At 50.4% G+C, this 20,647-nt stretch overlaps 2 protein-coding genes across 5 annotated transcripts in view; one reads left to right on the top strand and one right to left on the bottom strand.

The window, feature by feature from the left end:
• The window catches only part of LOC127054830 (uncharacterized), a 296,455-nt gene extending 294,643 nt beyond the window's left edge, over positions 1-1,812 (bottom strand). Inside the window, exon 1 of one of the 2 annotated variants that reach the window (XM_050961101.1) lies at positions 1,453-1,812. In XM_050961101.1, the coding sequence (XP_050817058.1) occupies positions 1,453-1,589 (137 nt within the window). In that variant the 5' untranslated portion in view covers positions 1,590-1,812. The remainder of the gene's footprint in view (positions 1-1,452) is intronic. The other variant, XM_050961111.1, reaches the window with a different exon arrangement.
• Positions 1,813-15,930: 14,118 nt separating this feature from the next.
• Positions 15,931-20,647, top strand: part of HTR1F (5-hydroxytryptamine receptor 1F) — a 214,457-nt gene continuing 209,740 nt past the window's right edge. For all 3 annotated transcript variants that reach the window (XM_050960581.1, XM_050960598.1, XM_050960572.1), the window contains exon 1: positions 15,931-16,069. The gene's annotated coding sequence lies outside the window, so the exon portion shown is untranslated. The remainder of the gene's footprint in view (positions 16,070-20,647) is intronic.

Below are 20,647 nucleotides of genomic sequence, written 5' to 3'. Positions count from 1 at the left end.
TCCATCTCGAAGGCTATCTCAGATAAGCGGCGGAAAAAAAAGACGCGAGATGAAATGTTCTCGGAAATCATGGAAGTGACCCACAACGAAAGAGCTCATCAGAATGAGTGGAAGGACGTGGTATCTAAGTACAGGAAAGATGCCAGTGACTGTGAGAACAGGAGGGACCATCGTGAGGACAGGAGGGACGCTCGAGATGAGAGGTGGCGGCAGGAAGATCAGAGGTGGCGGCGGAAAGATCAGCGGTGGTGGGATGCAACTCTGGAGCTGCTGTGTGATCAAACTGACATGCTCCGGCATCTGGTGGAGCTTCAGGAACAGCAGCAGGATCACAGATTGCCGTTGCAGCCCCTGTATAACCGCCCTCCCCCCTCACCACGTTCCTTAGCCTCCTCACCCACCAGATGACTACAAATGCATGGGGGAGGCTGCGTGCATCCACCCATTCCACCCCAGTGGACAGCCCAACCAAAAGGCTGTCATTATTTTTAAATTTTTTTAGTGGCCTTTTCCTTCCCTCCTATCCTCCTCCCAAGCCCCACCCGGGCTACCTTGTCAGTCCTCTCCCTCTTTTTATAATTAATTAATAAAGAATACATGATTTTTAAACAAGAGTGACTTTTATTTCCTTAGGAAGCAAGCGGTAATCATAGGGGGAGGAGGAGTGGCTTACAGGGAATGAGTCAATCAAGGGTGGGGTTTCATCAAAGAGAAACAAACACAACAGTCACACAGTACCCTGGCCCGTGATGAAACTGGTTTTCAAAGCTTCTCTGATGCACACCACTTCCTGGTGTGCTCTTCTAATCGTCCTGGTGTCTGGCTGCGAGTAATCAGCCTCCCACCCCGTCATAAAGGTCTCCCCCTTACTCTCACAGAGATTGTGGAGCACACAGCAAGCAGCAATAACAAAGGGGACATTGACTTGGCTGAGGTCTGAGCGAGTCAGTAATGCGCGCCTTTAAATGGTCAAATGCACATTCTACCACCATTCTGCACTTGCTCAGCCTGTAGTTGAACAGCTCCTGACTACTGTCCAGCCTGCCTGTGTATGTGTTATTTTCTGGTCTGGGAAGTAATTCCCATGCTGCAGCCGTTTAAACAGAGTAGTGTTCATGAGCATCATGAACCCTTCCTGGCCATCCCACGTGGATGTTGGTGAAACGTCCCTTGTGATCCACCAGTGCTTGCAGCACCATTGAAAAGTACCCCTTGCGGTTTACATACTGGGTGCCCTGGTGCTCCGGTGCCAAGATAGGGATATGGGTTCCAACTATCGCTCCCCCACAGTTAGAGAATCCCATTGCAGCAAAGCCATCCACTATGACCTGCACATTTCCCAGAATCACAACCTTTCGTAGCAGCAGCTTAATGATTGCTTTGGCTACTTGCATCACAGCAGCCCCCACAGTAGAACTGCACACTCCAAATTGATTCCCGACTGACCGATACCTGTCTGGCGTTGCAAGCTTCCAGAGGGCTATCGCCACTCGCTTCTCAACTGTGAGGGCTGCTCTCATCTTGGTATTCTGGCGTTTCAGGGCAGGGGAAAGCAAGTCACAAAGTTCCATGAAAGTGCCCTTATGCATGTGAAGGTTTCGCAGCCACTAGGAATCGTCCCACACCTGCAACACTATGCAGTCCCACCAGTCTGTGCTTGTTTCCTGGGCCCAAAATCGGCGTTCAATGGCTAGAACCTGCCCCATTACCAGCATGATCTCCAAGGCGCAGGGGCCTGCAGTTTGAGAGAATTCTGTGTCCAAGTCCTCATCTCTCTCGTCGCCGTAGCTGCCTCCTCCTCGCCTGGTTTTGGAGGTCCTGGTTCAGCATAGACTGCACGAGAATGCGCGAGGTGTTTACAACGTCCATGATTGCTGTCTTGAGCTGAGCAGGTGAGCAGGGTCCATGCTTGCCGTGCTATGGTGTCTGCACAGTTCACCCAGAGAAAAAGGTGCGAAACGGTTCTCTGCTACTTGCATAGAGAGAGGGGTGAGGCTGTACGCAGAACCACTCACAACAATGTTTTTTGCCCCATCAGGCACTGAGATCTCAACCCAGAATTCCAATGGGCGGGGGAGACTGTGGAAACTATGGGATAGCTATGGGATAGCTACCCACAGTGCAACGCTCCGGAAATCGACACTAGCCTCAGTACATGGATGCAGACTACTGAATTAATGTGCTTAGTGTGGCTGCATGCACTCGACTTTATACAATCTGTTTAAAAAAAACGGTTTCTGTAAAATCAGTATAATCCCGTAGTATAGACATACCCTGAGATGGCCACTTCTTCCTAAAACATCTCTCATGTAACTACCTATTTGTATAAAGGAGAGTAGTGCTGTAGACAATACTCTTTGAAGAAATTAAGGGAAGTCCCACCTCATTATTGCAGGAAGGGTGAAGGAGTATGAATTCTATTGGCTTTTGTGGGGATATTTACTAATATATGTGCAATAGGGAGATTTCTAAAAGAATGCTAAGGTTTGAGGTTGTTAACAAAGTCTAATGGCTTAATGTGGTGTAAGTACTAAACATGAGGGTAGCAGAATCCGGCCCTCTACAACTCAAAATAAAAAAAAATGACATACACACACCCTGCAAAGCCTTACTCCCATTCTTATTCAGTTGTAACATTGTCAATCCACTTTCTATTTAATAATTTTAAAGGTAACTTTCTCCATCTTATTTTCTTTCTTCCTGGCTTCATACCAAATTTCCTTTTTTAAACATAGATCATGGAACTATTTTTCCTACATGGTCTTCTGTCTGATCCCTCTTTCCTTCTCTACTTCACGATGTCCTTTCTTTTCTTCCACTTTTCTCCCTCTTTCCCCTTCCACCCACAGATATTCAACCAAACACAGATTTCTTCCTCCTTTATTAGATAAAGAGTTGCAACTCTATGAACTGTGATCCCTGACTCCCCCTCTCCAAGAAGGTGCCTTGACTAGGCTGGTCACTAGTGAGGATCAAGTGGCGTCAAAGCCCTACCAAGTTCATTCAAAATGTATTAGCCCTGGACAAAAGGAGTTTTCACACCCTTCCTATATCTGCAATGGGCATGTTAGCTCTTAATCTTAATGCTCTTGGTGAGAAGGGTGTGAGTGGTGTAAATATTCATGGAATATAAATAGAAAATACGTATAAGAAAACTTCCAACTGCAAGACTTCCCTTTTAAACTTAGCATTTCCTCTGTATAGCCCTAGGTACAGAATGCTGACAGTGCAGCTTGCTAGATATTGCTTGAAGCTAATGTTACATTCATCTCATTAAGCAAAATAATCAGTGGCTTTTCGAAATAGCTGGTTCAATTCTCATGTAATAGTCATAATTAGAGACCTAACAGTGTTTTAATTAAAAAAATGCAAACAAGTGGCCTGGTTTTGAGTAGTACTGAGCACCTGCTACTCTCCACTACAGCTGGTCTATTACCACCTGTGCTGAATCGCTCTAGTGTCCCTCATTAATGATATACTCTGGAATTCATTATGAGGAAGCCATGAGACAGACTCAGCAAGGCTAAATTCTTCATTAACTTTACAGCTTGTCCAATGCTACTGAAGTTAGTTTGGAATGTTAGTGGAGAAATGACTCCCCAGTATGTAGATATATACAATGATGCAAGAAACACAAAGGCAGGAACTGAAAGGATCCCCAATTATATCAGCCTGGGTATTTCCAAATATCTCCATACTGTGGACCTGATGCAGAGCACCTGCTACTCCCATTAACTGATTCTAGAAAATCTGTTTTCACCCACACAGCCTTCAGTTAAGTTTCCTAGCTCCAAGGACGAAAATTTAGTGTGCAACTTTCTCCCTATAGCTGCACCTGCTCCAAATCCCTCTATCAGGCTGGCTTGATATTCATTCCCACAGGAGTTGATGGGGAAGGAGTTAATGTGCCTAGAACAAGGATATGTTTGCAGGAGGATGGAGATTTCCCATTAAACAAGAGATGGAGGGAAACAGCTGTGGCTCTCAGCCACAGCAATCAAAAAGGGAGTCACATCCTTGATCCCCAGGGGCTTATATTGTCACAACAGGGCTCAGCAGTAAAGAAGCTTCTACTCCCTATGGTACCAGAGACTGAGCAGTAAATATCACACTAACCTTTCATCCTGTCCCTTCTGGGGCCTCCTGTGGCTGGCCCAGTTCATATAGTGTCTATTCTCACTACTTGTTTCAGTAGCCCCACTCTGCTGCTGCTTGGCATTGCTGAGGGTAGAGGAGTAACCATCAGCTTCTTGTCTAGCCACAGCAGGAATTGGCAGGAGCCTACTAGTCCACTCATTGAGAGCAACTGGTCCCTCTTTTGTGTCCAAGTACCAGTATTAGCTCTCCCTTCTTAATACCTGAGTAAGAAGATGGAATGGGATGAAAGAGTAGGAGCCCCACTGGAGCAATCCTCATGTCCTGCATGAAAGGACATACTATCAGCCAAGGTGGTAGGAGTCACTACTGAGAGTCCTAGACACCAGTATATGGAGGAGGGTGGCAAAGACTTCATTAGCAGTGTCAGGAAACAGTTGAAGCTTGTTAGTCTCTCTAGAACATACAAAAAGAAGTGTATCCTAGGAGCAGGAAAGTAGGTCTTTGCAGCTGGAGTGGTAAAAACCTTCTCCTTCAGAGGGGTGATGCTACTGATGGAGTACACATTTGGGTTTTTTTCTTCCTAAATGGGTTTTAAATTTGGAAAAGAAACCTGTAAGGCCTGCATCCCTGGAGCATGCATACAAGCCTATTGGGCATTGTTAGAGAAGAGACTGCTTCCAAAGGACTGTAGGTTGCAGACTAGCTGCAACCTCTATTCCACTTTGTTCTCCTTTACTGTGAGAAGAAAAAACAACTTTCTAGAAGACAAGTAAGTGTAGGAAAGGAAAGAGTAGAAGCTGCTACTAACCTTCTCTGGTATGAGTTAGAGTCTCCTCTTCCCTCTTTTCAGCTGTAATGGGTTCCTCTAATATCTATCACATCTGCTGGGGATAGCAGGCAGAGAGGCTGTGCACTGCCAACCTCAGGAATAGCTATTGAAAAGCCTAGTCATAAACTGGTGGCTACTATAGTTAAAAAAAGGGGAATTCTCTTTTATTAATTGTAACCTCTGTGGGGCATAGACTATTACTGTAGTACAGTGCCAAGCACAACTGAACCTTTTTCAGGGCTTCTAGCTGCTACTGCAATACACTCTACATATAAGATGAGAAAACATGTGAGTAAACCAAAAAGACAGAAGGAAAAACAAAGTAACAGTGAGGCAGTTATGACTGGTGTAATAAGCAGTGGTCAACAGTATATTGCTGTCAAGTAACTTGTAGGCATCATGCTATGGGAAGAGGAGCTCTAGGAAGAGATTTGAAGAAGTACCTACAGAGATTCTGAGCTTGGCCTATGACTACCATTGCCTATGTTGTACCTATTTTGGGGGGATAAATACAGAACTGTCACTGTCATTGTCAGTCAAGCACTTTTTACCAGCATCAAATCTTTTTGTTTAAAAAAACTCTAGGTGTGGAACAAAACTCATGCTAAGGCCTGGTCGACACTACTAATTTAAACCGATTTTAGCAGCGTTGAACCGATTTAACGCTGCACCCATCCACACAACAAGGCCCTTTATATCGATATAAAGGGCTCTTTAAATCGGTTTCTGTACTCCTCCCCAACGAGAGGAGTAGCGCTGAAATCGGTATTACCATATCGGATTAGGGTTAGTGTGGCCGCAAGTCGACGGTATTGGCCTCCGGGCGGTATCCCACAGTGCTCCACTGTGACCGCTTTGGACAGCCATCTGAACTCGGATGCACTGGCCAGGTAAACAGGAAAAGCCTCGCGAACTTTTGAATTTCATTTCCTGTTTGCCCAGCATGGAGCTCTGATCAGCATGGGTGGCGATGCAGTCCCAAATCCAAAAAGCGCTCCAGCATGGGCCGTATGGGAGATACTGGATCTGATCGCTGTATGGGGAGACAAATCTGTTCTATCAGAGCTCCGTTACAGAAGACGAAATGAGAAAGTGTTTGAAAAAATCTCCAGGCTATGATAGACAGAGGCCACAGCATAGTGCTGTGTGATAAGCGTAACGGAAAGCCAAAGAATCAAATGGACGCTCATGGAGGGAGGGAGGGGGTACCGAGGACTCCAGTTATGCCACAGTCCCCACAGTCTCCGAACAGCATTTGCATTCTTGACTGAGCTCCCAATGCCTGTAGGGTCAAACACATTGTCCGGGTGGTTCAGGGTATAGCTCATTAATTTACTCCCTCTCCCCCCCCCCGTGAAAGAAAAGGGAAAAAAATCGTTTCTTGACTTTTTCCAATGTCATCGTATGTCTACTGCATGCTGCTGGTAGATACTGTGCTGTGGCAATAAATAGCAGCATCCTCTCCCCTTCCCTCCCAGGTGGCAAACGGTGCAATATGACTGCTATCCATTGTCTTCATCAGCCCGTGAGTGCTCCTGGCTGGCCTCAGGTGAGGTTGGCCAGGGGCGCCTGGGTAAAAATAGGAATGATTCCCAGTAGATGGTACAGAACGGCTGGTAACCATCCTCATCATAGCAACTGGGGGCTGAGTTCCATCAGCCGCCTCCCCCTCTTTCATGTCTAAAGAAAAGATTCTGTACTGCCTGGACTATCATAGCAGCGGGATGCTGGGCTCCTCTCCCCCACACCGTTTAATGTCCTGTCTGGAGTGTCATAGCAGCTGGAGGCTGCCTCCTCCTCATTTTATCTCACTAAAAAGTCAGTGTTTCTTATTCCTGCATTCTTTATTACTTCATCATACAAATGGGGGACACTGCCATGGTAGCCCAGAAAAGTTGGGGGAGAAGGGCATCAACGGGTGGGGTTGTTGCAGGGGCATCCCTTAGAATGGCATGCAGCTCATCATTTCTGCAGGATCTGACATGGAGTGGCTGTGCTCTCTAGTTCTCTGGTACACTGGTTCTCTAGTACTCTTGCCCCATATTCTAGGCAGGACTGACTCTATTTTTAGATAAACCATAAAGGAGGAATTGACTCAGAGAGTCATTCCCATTTTTGTCTTTCCGCCCCCGGCTGATCTTAGCTAAGGCCATGTCACGGAGTGTGGGGGAGTTCGGCCCTGCACCCCTCTTCCTGGGACCCACAGTGACTCTCAGCCAGTCAGTAAAACAGAAGGTTTATTGGACAACAGGAACACAGGTTACAGCAGAGCTTGCAGGCACAGTCAGGACCCCTCCCTCGAGTCCTTCTGGGCTTTCAGGGTGCTTGGATCCTAGCTAGGATACCCTGAATTCCGCCCACACAGCCCCAAGCCCAAACTCAAACTGCTTCCCTCCTGCCACTCCCTTCCTTTGTCCCCTTCCCGGGCAAAGGTGTTGACCTTTCCCCTCCCTTACCTAGCTCAGGTTACAGGCTCTGGCATCGTCCATCTCCTAAAGTCCTCCCCTGCTCTCCCACTCCCCACACAGACAGTCCCTACTGCATCACATCTCTCCCCCCTTCGAGACTGAACTGAGCGGGGTCACTCTGCCCAGTGACCTGGGGAAGTTTAGGGTCCCCTCTCCGGGACAACGCATTCGCTGTTAGGTTGGCACTTTCCTTCACATGGACCACGTCCATGTCATAGTTCTGCAGGAGCAGGCTTTACCTCAGGAGCTTGGCGTTGGCTCCTTTTATTTGGTGCAGCCAGGTCAGGGGAGAGTGGTCGGTGTACACGGTGAAGTGTTGCCCAAAGAGATATGGCTTTAGCTTCTTAAGGGCCCACACCATGGCCAGGCATTCCTTCTCGATGGCCGCGTAGCTTTGTTCCCGGGGTAGCAGCTTCTTACTCAGGTACACGATGGGGTGTCTCTTCCCCTTTTCATCCTCCTGCATTAACACCGCCCCCAGTCCCGTGTTTGAGGCATTGGTGAACACCATAAAGGGTTTGTCAAAATCTGGGTTTGCCAGAACTGGGTCGCTAACCAGAGCCTCCTTCAGCGCCCGGAAAGCCTCCTGGCACTGCTCAGTCCAGATTACCTTGTTTGGCTTCCCCTTTTTGCACAGTTTAGTGATGGGGACGGCTATGGCACTGAAGTGGGGCACGAACCTTCGATAGTACCCCGCCATTTCAATAAAGGCCTGGACCTGCTTTTTGGTTTGGGGAGCAGGCCAGTTTCTGATCACCTCCACCTTGGCTGGTTCCGGCTTCAGGCAGCCGCTCCCCACCCGATGGCCCAGGTAAGATACTTCAGCCATCCCCACCTTGCACTTCTTAGCCTTTACTGTTAACCCAGCCTTTCGGAGTCGGTCCAGGACTTGTTTAACCTGGGACACGTGGTCCTCCCAGGTCTGGCTGAAGACGCAGATGTCGTCAATATACGCCACGGCAAAACTCTCCATCCCCCTTAGTAGCTGATCCACCAGGCGCTGGAAGGTGGCCGGCGCTCCCTTGAGGCCGAAGGGCAGGGTCAAAAACTCATAGAGCCCCAGAGGGGTGATAAAGGCCGATTTCAGCCTGGCATCTGCGTTCAGCGGCACTTGCCAGTAGCCTTTGGTAAGATCCATAGTGGTGAGGTACCGTGCACCTCCCAGCTTGTCTAGGAGCTCGTCAGGCCTGGGCATAGGGTAGGCATCAGATACGGTGATGGCATTGAGCTTTCGATAGTCCACACAGAACCGGATTGACCCATCCTTCTTGGGAACCAGCACTACTGGCGAGGCCCAAGGGCTGGAAGACGGCTGGATCACCCCCAAAGCCAGCATGTCCCTGACCTCTCTTTCAAGATCCTGGGCAGTTTTACCAGTGACCCGAAAAGGGGAGCATCTTATAGGGGGGTGTGACCCGGTCTTCACCCGGTGGACAGTCAAATTAGTGCGTTCAGGCTGGTTGGAAAACAGCTGTCTGTACAGATGCAGCACCCCTCTGATCTCAGCGTGCTGGCCCGGGGTCAGCTGATCAGAGAGGGGAATCGCCTTTAGGGGGGAACCAGTTTTTGTCCCAGGGAATAGATTCACTAAGGGGTCATCTCCCTGCCCCTCCCAATGTCCACACACGGCCAACACCACATTCCCCCTGTCATAGTATGGTTTCATCATGTTTACATGGTACACCCGACGGTGATGTGCCCGGTTTGACAGCTCCACCACATAGTTTACCTTATTCAGTTGCTTGATAACCTTGAAGGGCCCTTCCCAGGCGGCCTGGAGTTTGTTTTTCCTCACGGGGATGAGAACCATCACCTGATCCCCGGTGGCGAAGGCACGGGCTTGGGCTGTGCGGTCATACCAGACCTTCTGCCTCCTCTGGGCTCGGGCCAGATTTTCCCTGGCCAGGCCCATGAGCTTGGCCAGTCTTTCCCGGAAGGTCAGGACATACTCCACCACTGACTCTCCCTCGGGAGAGGCCTTCCCCTCCCATTTGTCCCTCATCAGGTCTAGGGGCCCCCTTACCCGCCTTTCATACAACAGTTCGAAAGGTGAAAACCCAGTAGATTTCTGGGGTACCTCCCTGTACGCAAACAGCAGGTGAGGTAAGTACTTGTCCCAATCTTGCGGATGCTGGTTCATAAATGTTTTTAGCATCATCTTCAGCGTCCCGTTGAACCTTTCTACCAGCCCGTTGGACTGGGGGTGATACGCTGAGGCCCAGTTGTGCTGGACCCCACATTTCTGCCATAAGGACCGGAGCAGGGCCGACATGAAGTTGGACCCCTGGTCCGTTAAGACCTCCTTGGGGAACCCCACCCGGCTGAAAATTGTCAGCAGCGCATCTGCCACTGTGTCTGCTTCGATAGAGGACAAGGCCACCGCCTCGGGGTAGCGAGTGGCAAAATCCACCACCACCAGGATGTATTTCTTCCCTGACCGGGTCGTCTTGCTGAGAGGTCCCACTATGTCCATGGCCACCTTCTGGAAAGGTTCTTCTATGATGGGTAAAGGCCTCAAAGCTGCTTTCCCCTTGTCCCGGGCCTTCCCCACCCTCTGGCAGGGATCACAGGATTGGCAGTACTGTCGGACATGGGTAAAGACCCCAGGCCAGTAAAAGTTCTGTAGCAGCCTCTGCCTGGTGCGCCGGATTCCCTGGTGCCCTGCGAGAGGGATGTCATGGGCCAGGTACAACAGCTTGTGACGGAACTTCTGGGGAACCACCAACTGCCTCCTGATCCCCCATGACTTTACTTCCCCTGGGGGAGCCCATTCTCGGTACAGGAACCCCTTCTCCCACAGGAACCTCTCCTTGCAACCTCTCCTCATGGTCTGTACCGCACTAAGGTCAGCCCGGTCCCGGTGCTTCCGCAAGGAGGGATCTTTCTGCAACTCGGCCTGGAACTCAGCAGCTGGGACAGGAATGGGGACCGGCTCTCCCTTGCTGGCTGGGTCTGAGGCCGCAGCCTCTCTGCACCGTGCCCCTGGGCGTTTCCCGCTCCCTGAGTTAGGGTCCTGCACCTCAGGTCGAGTACCTTCCCCGTTTTCGGGGTGCAGTGCCATTTGCCGACTCTGACTACGAGTCACGACCAGGGCACTCTGGGTGTTAGTAGGCCAGTTCTTAAGGTCCCCTCCCATTAACACGTCAGTGGGCAAATATTGGTGTACCCCCACATCCTTGGGGCCCTCCTTGGCCCCCCATTTCAGGTGTACCCTTGCCACGGGTACCTTGAATGGGGTCCCGCCCACGCCCATTAGGGTCAGGTAGGTGTCGGGCACCATCCGATCTGAGGCCACCACCTCGGGCCGGGCCAGCGTTACCTCTGCGCCCGTGTCCCAGTACCCAGTGACCTTCCTCCCATCCACTTCCAGGGAAACAATGCACTCTTTCCGGAGGGGCAGCCCCGCGCCCACCCGGTAAACCAAAAACCCGGAACCGGGAGCATCCATAGGTGGTATGTTGCCAACCCCCCTTTCCTGGGAATGTAGCCCCTCCTCCGATTGGGTTTTTACCCAGTCCACCCTCTGCGGGTTGGGTCTGCTTGGTCTGTCCCTGAGCTTGGGGCACTGGGCCCGTATGTGACCTCGTTGGCCACAGCGATAGCAGCCCATATCTCGTGGGTCCCCTTGAGTGGGTTGGAGGGACCTGCAGCTGGATGTTCCCCTTTTGGGGGGGTTCTCCATAGGCCCCCTTTGGGAGGTCCCATGTTGACTCTCTCTCTGCGTTGAGGCAGGCCTGCTCCTTCGAGACTCCTCCCTGCCATCCCCTGCCCGACTGTTCACAAATTGGTCGGCCAGCTGGCCTGCATGCTGCGGGTTCTCCGGCTTTTGGTCCATCAACCACAGCCTCAGGTCGGATGGGCACTGCTCGTACAGGTGCTCCAGTATGAATAGGTTAAGCAGGTCCTCTTTAGTTTGGGCCCCAGCTGTCCACTTGCGGGCATACCCCTGCGCCCGGTTGACCAGTTGTAGGTATGTAACCTCACGGGTTTTACGCTGGCTCCGGAACTTTTTCCGGTACATCTCAGGAGTCAGCCCAAACTCGCGGAGTAGGGCCTGTTTGAACAGTTCGTAGTCCCCTGCCTCCGCCCCTTTTAGTCGGCTGTACACCTCCACGGCTGTGGAGTCCAGTAAGGGGGTGAGAACTGCGATCCTGTCTGCAGGGTCAACCCTGTGCAGCTCGCAGGCATTCTCAAAGGCCGTCAGGAAGGTATCTATGTCCTCCCCCTCCTTACGCCGGGGCAGCAAGTGCTTATCAAAGCTCTTTGTAGGCTTGGGTCCCCCCTCACTCACCGCAGCTGGGGCCTTACTGCTCCTCAGCTGGGCCAGGTCCAGCTCATGTTTACGCTGTTTCTCCTTCTCCTCCCGCTCATGTTTACGCTGGTTCTTCTTCTTCTCCTGCTCACGCTGGCGCTGGTTCTCCTCATGTTCACGCTGTTTCGCCTTCTCCTCCAGCTCTCGCCTCTTTAACTCGAGCTCCTCCCGTCTCAGCTCCCTTTCATATTCCAGCCGCATCCGCTCCACGGATGCCGAGCGTTGCCGGGAGGATCCCCTGCTGGGGGGTGGGCTTCGCCGGGCAGATCCCCTGCTGGCCGGGGGTGTCACGGTGCCCTCGGTATACACTGGGCTCCTCCCCGCCCTTCCTCTACGCCTAGGAAGGGGGGGTCTCGGGAAGCCCTCGTCCGCCGGCTGACCACTCCCAGCGGGGACAGACACTGGTGCCTGCGCTGCATCTGCTCGGCTGCTTCCCTCAGCGACAGGGCTCCGTTCATTCATGCGGTCTCCCTCCTCCAGCTGGGCAATCAGCTGGTCCTTGGTGCGTCTCCCTGGGTGCAGCCCCCTCTGCTTGCACAGCTCCACCAGGTCACACTTGCGCCGCTTGGCATACATCTTCCTGCTGGCCACTCACAGGCCGGGGTGCTCGCCGCTCCCCACGGTTTCCAGGGGGACCCCTAGTGCACCAGCCCTTCTTGAGGTCACCACCTCTCTGCCAGGGTCGAGCTGCAGACTCCTCCGCCCCTGGGACCGCTCGCTGCAATCCCCCGGGGGACCCTGTTACTGCAAAGTCCTTCTCACTGGGCACACACTCCCAGGGGTTAACCACCCCTTCGTTTTACTGCTCCCCAGTCACTTACTGCAGGAAGCGCCGTCCACGGGGTGCAGTATATCCCACCGCTGCCACCAGTTGTCACGGAGTGTGGGGGAGTCCGGCCCTGCACCCCTCTTCCTGGGACCCACAGTGACTCTCAGCCAGTCAGTAAAACAGAAGGTTTATTGGACAACAGGAACACAGGTTACAGCAGAGCTTGCAGGCACAGTCAGGACCCCTCCCTCGAGTCCTTCTGGGCTTTCAGGGTGCTTGGATCCTAGCTAGGATACCCTGAATTCCGCCCACACAGCCCCAAGCCCAAACTCAAACTGCTTCCCTCCTGCCACTCCCTTCCTTTGTCCCCTTCCCGGGCAAAGGTGTTGACCTTTCCCCTCCCTTACCTAGCTCAGGTTACAGGCTCTGGCATCGTCCATCTCCTAAAGTCCTCCCCTGCTCTCCCACTCCCCACACAGACAGTCCCTACTGCATCACAGGCCAGCCAGGAACACCCATGACAGCAGCAGACAGTACAGAACGACTGATAACCATCATCTCATCACCAATTTACAATGGTACAGAACAACTGGTAACCATCTCTGTTACCTTGCAATGGCAAATGAATGCTGCTATGTAGCACTGCAGTACCGCCTCTGTCAGCAGCATCCAGTACACATACGGTGACAGTGACAAAAGGCAAAACGGGCTTCATGGTTGCCATGCTATGGCGTCTGCCAGTGCAATCCAGGGAAAAAGGGTGCGAAATGATTGTCTGCCGTTGCTTTCACGGAGGAAGGAATGCGTGATGACATTTACCCAGAATCACCCGCGACACTGTTTTTGCACCATCATGCATTGGGATCTCAACCCAGAATTCCAATGGGCAGGGGGAGACTGCTGGAACTATAGGATAGCTACGGGATAGCTACCCACAGTGCAACGCTCCGGGAATCCACGCTAGCCTCAGTACATGGAGGCACACCACCGAATTATTGTGCTTAGAGTGGCCGCGTGCACTCGACTTTATACAATCTGTTTTACAAAACCGGTTTATGTAAAATTGGAATAATCCCGTAGTGTAGACATACCCTAAATCATCATCTCCAAAGAAGCACTTTCACATTCACAAGCAAAATGAGTGTAATGGCTTCAATTTGGAGCCAAGAGGAGACCACAAAATTACCATAGTTTAATAATAAATGACCATTTCTGTTTAGCAGCAGCTGTGGACAGTACAGCAGTGAGCTGCATAAAGTGTGCTATGTACGGTCACTTGTGTTCATGTCAGAACTGAACCTCCATCCATTAGAGAAAGGGGTGAGGGTTACATTATTAGCATGGATAAAACAGAATTAGCTAGTGGCAAAATCTGCAAGACAAAGACTAGATTCAATTTAAATCCAGAATTTAAAATGTTCAAGTAAAAGTCCTTAGTGACCACCCAAGGAGATGTCCTTTAACATGGGATTAAAGAATATTTTCCTGGAAACCTGGGAGAAACTACAAAGTGGATGTGATTGTTTATGCAGGTTTCAATGTAGGCAGGTGTTTCGTGTAAAATGCTTTCTAAGTGATACATAATGCAATTTAACTTTCAGCACGTTTAGCTTTTAAGGCTTTCTTGCTTGCAATGACAGCTAGTGCTTGGTTTAGTTAGAACAATGACTTATGTTTTTTTTTTAAATGGAGGCTGTTATAAGTGTACTTATGTTCCTCTGTGAACAACAAATTCAGGCTGAATTTGGGAGGGAAGCATGTGGTCTATTTCTTCTAGCACATTCATCATCAGGGCACTGGGTGAACCAGATGCTCCTTTACACAAATGGAGAGAAGTAAGAGAGGCAGTGGGCAGTGCAGCCTTTGCTTTCTGGAGCAAACAGTGGGGAACCTGCAGGGTGAACAGTACCACGCATTAGGTGAGGGCTATGGGGTCTACACAGTCCCACGCACCATACTCAAGGTGTGCTCCCATTTGGGTGACACCAGGAAGGAACAACCTCCTGTGCACCAGCTGGTTTCCGGAGCGGTATGAGTCTCCAGCAGGAGGATCAGATACCCTCTGCCCAAACACAGGAGAGTACCTGATACTTGAGGACACTCACCCTACAGCTCCCAGTCTTGGACCTTCTTGGGGGGCATGGAAGCAAGCACAGCAGTGGCCTCTCCTTGAAAGGATGGAAGGAGCTGGGCTGTGAGTTACGTTTATCACACTTACTTTTTGAGACTAGCAGCCAGCCCTCACTGGTGATAACAAAGGGTGGGCTAGCAGGGGAAGGCTTGGCAGGTAAGGATGACAGGATGGGGGCTAAAGAGAACATGACAAGGGGGAGGATGGCCTTCCTTTAAGGGGGGACCTCTCCCTTGCCCATCATCACATGCACCCCTCAAGGACCCTGACAGATGACTGTCAGTGGCTGGTCTACCTGCTCAGCCAGGCAGGACAAGGGTCACTCTTGGTGCCCAAGGGAAGTTGGCAGATGTCAGCTTTAGATGGAGGAGGGGAGCTGGATGAGAAAGGTTGCCAACAGTGGTGGTGCTGCTGCTGTCCTGAAGCCCAGGAAGGCCCAGTACCCCTCCTTGCTGGGCCAAGGGCGACTGCCTTTGGACATGCCTTGGTGCTTGACGGGGGAAGCAAAGAGCCTTCCCCAACAAATAACACGAGACCCTTGATGAGCACCATGAACCACCCCTGTAGGCCCCATCACTACCAGGTGCCATTGCTGGTAGCTGGAGGGTGTCCTCTCAGCAGAAAGGACATCTGAAGGAGGGCAGAGTCCTTGCAGCCTTGTGGCAGCAAGGTGATGTGGGAGACCAGCTTTTTGTACCTGCTATTGGTGTTATGAAGGCACTTGGGATCACAGGGATGGGGCAGAGACCTGAGGGGGGCAGCAATGGTGATTGCTCCCTTATTTTGTTCCTTCTTAACCTCCCACCACCATAAAAGCAGCAGCTTCAGCCCTGTCTGGGTGAGGGTGTGCCATGGGGGCGGGGAGAGGGAGCTAAGGCTCTTCTCCACTACAGTGGGGCCGGGAGGGAGCAAACACAACTGGAGCCAGTCAAAATAGTGGGGGAAGGAGAACTCAGTAGGGGAGGGGACCAACTCCTCTGGCTGCACAGGGATGGGGAACTCCACAAAGAAAAGGGGGGAGGTGACAACCGGCAAAAGGAGAGGAGCAAATTGAAGGGGGAAAGACGGGGACGGGTTCGGTGGAAGGGAAAAGGGAACGACCTGGGGGAGTGAATACTAAAGCGCGAGTGGCTAGGTGGGGGAAAGGGCCCCCTTGCAGGCGGGGGGCTGCCGTCCCAGCTCCCGCCGGCTGGCTGTAAGGAGCGTCGGGCGGGTGAAGAGCTCCACGCCCCCCCCCGGCAGCCGATCAGAGCAACAGCCTCCGCCTCCTCCCGGAGCAGCCGCCGCCGCTTGCAGACTCAGCCCCTGTCCAGACTCGGAGCAGCTGCGGCGGCACTTTGCTGCCCTTGCCATCCAGAGGGGCCCCGCGCCCTGCACCCTCCGCAGCCTGGACTAGCGCGCCGTGCCCCGCTCCCTGGTGCTGGCGGGAGGCAGAGGAGGACGCTGGTGTCCCGCAGCGCAGGTGAGGAGCCTTTTTGCTTTGAAGTGCAGCCAGCCCTGGCGTGAGGGGGGCGCCTGGTCTGGCTGGGGGGGTGGAGGACCGCGCTGCAGCGTGGGAGCGCTGGCGCCGGGCTCCTAGCTCCTTCCGCGCACGCATGGGCTTGCTTGCATGCCTCTCGGTTTTACCTGCAGCCCACTCACCTCTGCAGCCAGCCGGATTCTTGTATGGGCCTGCCGTCCGTAACTCGTCACTTGTATGAGATCAGTGCACTAACAGCTCGGACAGCCAAGTGCAGCATTTGTGCAGTTACCTTCGGGTGCCATTTAAAACAAGAAACGCATAATGTTTCTAACACAGTTTTAACCCCTCACCCATTTGACTATTAGGCGAGTGAGGGTGGCTGAAAGAGAAGACTCTAACTGAAGAGATTTTCCTTCCCACTCCTAGGTATCAGTGTTTTGCGGAAGAGCCTTTAATTTTCTCCACCAAACCCCTTTGCTCTGAATCTAAAGGAAAAGTTGTTGCTGCTTTTGAAAGTGCTGTTTGTATTGCACTCTCTGTGTGCTCTGAAGCAGGGCAGCCCGGTGTCCCGCCTGCAGCGACAATCCGCATATCAGCTGTTGCATACAATAACGGAGACTGAGTGTGTTGCTTCCTCTCAGGGGCTCTAAGAACTGGTTTAATACCGAGTTAATTAATCTCGCCCTTTCTCCTGTCCATGTTGTTCGGATTTCTGGCCAACTCCTCATGAAATGCAAAGGAAAATAAAGGGGGAGGGGTTAAAATTTAGTCGTCTGTGTCTCTAATTTCTCTATAGATTGATGCCTGTATATTTGGGAAAAAATGCTTACAAAGAAAGTCCCTATGTTTCAAATACTATCTTAAATTATTAGAACTGTAGCTCTAGGCAGCTTTTCACTGTTTTCTTTGTTGTATATTTGTTCAAACTAAGTGAAATGTAAAATGTAGTTTGATTTCATTTTGGTCGTAGCTTGGTTTTAATTCATTTCACTTTTTAATGTGCTCCTTCTCTAGCACAGTGAACTAATGTTTAGATCCCAATCACAGCAGGAAAGTGTGTGTTTAAAAATATTCCAGTAGAAGCTTGTTTTTTTTAAAAAACATGTTTTGGAAACATAATATATAGTTCTTAAGCTCTTGTATAGCTTGTTTTAACGAACTTAAATTTGGGTCAAATTTGATCTAGTCAGGAAGTTTTGTTTTCTCACTATGTTGTTTTCGTGTTTGTGTGATATACACATACTACAGATATTTGTGTATATAGTGTGGATGGATTTTTGTGGGTCTCAGAGTGTGTGGTTTCATATACAAAATCTCATCTGAAAATCCAAGTAAATTTTGAGTCTTCACAATGGTAAATCATAATCTTTCATCTTAATTCTGTTTGTGAATCCTCCACTGATTTACAAAATCATCCCGAACAAATCAAATTGTTTGCATTATCATAGCACTAAGAAGCTTCAATCATGGATCAGACTCCATTGTGTTAGGTGCTATAAAAACACAGAACAATGCGATTCCTGCCCAAAAGAGCTTACAGTCTAAATCAGGGTTAGGCAACCTATGGTATGTGTGCTGAAGGCGGTACACGAGCTGATTTTCAGTGGCACTCACACTGCCTGGGTCCTGGCCACCGGTCCAGGGAGCTCTGCATTTTAATTTAATTTTAAATGAAGCATCTTAAACATTTTACAAACCTTATTTACTTTACATACAACAATAGCTTAATTATATATTATAGACTTATAGAAAGAGACCTTCTAAAAACGTTAAAATATATGACTGGCACGCAAAACCTTAAATTACAGGGAATAAATGAAGACTCGGCACACCACTTCTGAAAGGTTGCCGACCCCTGGTCTAAATGCTATTCCTCAACACTATAACTAGTTGGGTTCCGTTTAAGGCTCAGAATCATGATGAAATCTGCCTCCAACTTCATGTTCCTGTGGAGTTTCCTTTGAGAAAAAGAGTTTAAGAATGCAGAAGTTAGGAACTATATGCAATAGCTATTAGGTGCAAGTTTATAGTGGTCGAGGGCCTTACTGGATTGGGTATAACATACCTTTCTGAGCATCATGTTTTGGGAGATGTTCAAAAATACTCCTTGTCTTCTTTCTTGAGCATTCCCTTGCCTTGTTACACACTCTGATTTCTTAGAACTTTGAATTCTTCATAGTCTTATCCCAGTCATTCACTGGGAGTGGTAACCTGTTACAAAAAAAATACTTAATAGAACAAGGCTATTAATTTAAAAGCACTGTATTTCTTCACTTGCGAGGAAAAAGAACTACAAGAAAAGCTGTTTTTGATATTTGTAACCTGAATGGAGCCCAGGATCATTGGCAGCCTTGCAAGAGCATATTCTTAAGAGGTTTCCAACCCAATATCCAGACCACAGAGGATTGGAAACATTGACAGCCATCCGTATGCTTATATTGGAACCTATATCTTTTTTAACTAAGTAGGTTCAAATACAAGCCTATCTTAAGAATCTTTTGTTGTTTATCCATCACTTGCCCCCTTATTATTAAAAATAGAGAATAAGCAATGATGCAGCATGGAATAAGTAGTAGATGTTGAGCTGAATATCAAGATCTATTGACCCAGGTGGTAAATATCTGCCTTTGGGGGCAGCAAGCCGTCTTGTTCTCCAAAACAAGAATCACCACATGTCATTGTTACATGTGTATTGAGGGCTGAATTATGCATCCCTCTGCATGGATGTGTTAGAGAGGGAAGTGTAGGAAGTTGATTTTCCCTCCACACAGGGATTGGGTGTAATCTAGCTCTCCCGTCTGAAGGAGTGAGGTGGGTGGCACCTCTGGCAGCACAAGTGACTTGAGGGGGATATTGCTGGATGTACGAGGGTAGGGCTGTGACTCCTTCACTCATGGGTTGCGAGTATCATAATACTGGAGAGGCTGCTGTGCCTCCCTAAACAGCCTGGTGTGGCCCTGCTCACTCTCCACCCTCAAACACCTTCCTGCTTGCTTCCAGTTCCCTTCTCACTCCTCTGTGGTGGAGAGGCTAGGGCAGGCAGGCTGGGGCTGGTGCTTGCAAGGCTTGGGGGGCTGGTACTGGAGCCATGTCGCGCTGCCCACCCAGTGCTCCGGGCCTGTGGGCGCTGGGACCGCTCTGTCTGCCTGGCGGTCTGGGGCTGGGAGTGTGCAGGGGTCCAGTGGCCATTGGGTGTGTGTGCATGTGCTGGGCTCTGGTGGGGGATGGGGGAAGGAGGAGGAGGGTCTAGGGGTAGCCTCCCTCAGTGGCTCATTCACCTGCTGCCCCTGCCTTCACTGTTTTCCAGGAATAGCAAGGTGCACTTTTCCAAGTAATGCCCTCCTGTGCCTTCCAAGCCTCTGGAGTTAAGTCTTTCATGGGGGTGTGTGGGGGGAATGCTGTGCTGCTTTGACATGTGTCAGCACTGAGAGCTCAGAGAGCTGTTCCTGGCAGCTGTGGGAGAACTCAGAGGGAATCACAGAACCATAGGCAGGCAGGCAAAGAGTGGGCTGCTTCAGGAGAGACTGCTGTGTGGAGCAGAGCTGGGGGCTGACCTTCCTCTGTCTCAGGATAGGTTAGTCAGCCTGCTGTCTCCTCCTGCCCCAGACATACTACTCTCCTCCCCTTACCCCCACTCTCCCGCCACTTCAGGGAAAAGACGGCTGACAATCTACTAGGATGCCGCTGAAATGATGGGATTGAGAAAACTGCATCATGTGATGTTGTACCTGCCCCACGAGGCATTGCAAACCCTTCCCAAAGCACCCTGTGGCCAGTATTGATGCACTGTGCCGGGACAAGGAGCTAGTGTGGACGTACAATAGCGGTTTTAATTAAAGTGCTTTAGTTAAAGCGGAATAACTTTTGCCAACAAAACTTTGTAATGTAGACAAGGCCAAGGTGGGCGAGGTAATATCTTTTATAGGACCAAGTTCTGTTGGTGAGAGAGATAAGCTTTTCAGCTACACACAGCTCTTCCTCAGGTCTGGGAAACTTAATCAGAGTGACACAGCTAAATACAAGCTGGAACAGATTGTTTAGTGTAAGTCGTTAACATATTTCAAGGGACTGTTCAAGGTGAAATGGCCCGTTAACACCACTCCAGTCATAGGGAGGCAAGGAAGAGGGCTGGGGAAGGAGCTCTGGGGTTTCTTAGTCAGTTACAGATTGTTGTAATAAATCATTAAATCCAGTGTCTCTGTTCATAGAATATCAGGTTTGGAAAGGACCTCAGGAGGTCATCTAGTCCAACCCCCTGCTCAAAGCAGGACCAATCCCAACTAAATCATCGCAGCCAGGGCTTTGTCAAGCCTGACCTTAAAAACCTCTAAGGAAAGAGATTCCACTACCTCCCTAGGTAACCCATTCCAGTGCTTCACCACCCTCCCATGGGTGCCACGTTTGTATGATTTTTGGTGGTGCCCAGAATGGGCCCAAGCAGAGCCATCCTATCCATAGGACGGACAGGTGCAACCACCCCATACCCCACAATTTGGGGGACCCCACACTTCAGGGGGCACGGGGTCCTGGCAGAGCCATCCCATCCATAGGACAAACTGGGGCAACCGCCCCATGCTT

The sequence above is a fragment of the Gopherus flavomarginatus genome, chromosome 1 (assembly GCF_025201925.1).
Source record: "Gopherus flavomarginatus isolate rGopFla2 chromosome 1, rGopFla2.mat.asm, whole genome shotgun sequence".
In the NCBI taxonomy this organism is placed as follows: Eukaryota; Metazoa; Chordata; order Testudines; family Testudinidae; genus Gopherus; species Gopherus flavomarginatus.
The sequence above is the reverse complement of the archived record's forward strand: the minus strand, read 5'-3'. Positions and strand labels throughout refer to the sequence as shown.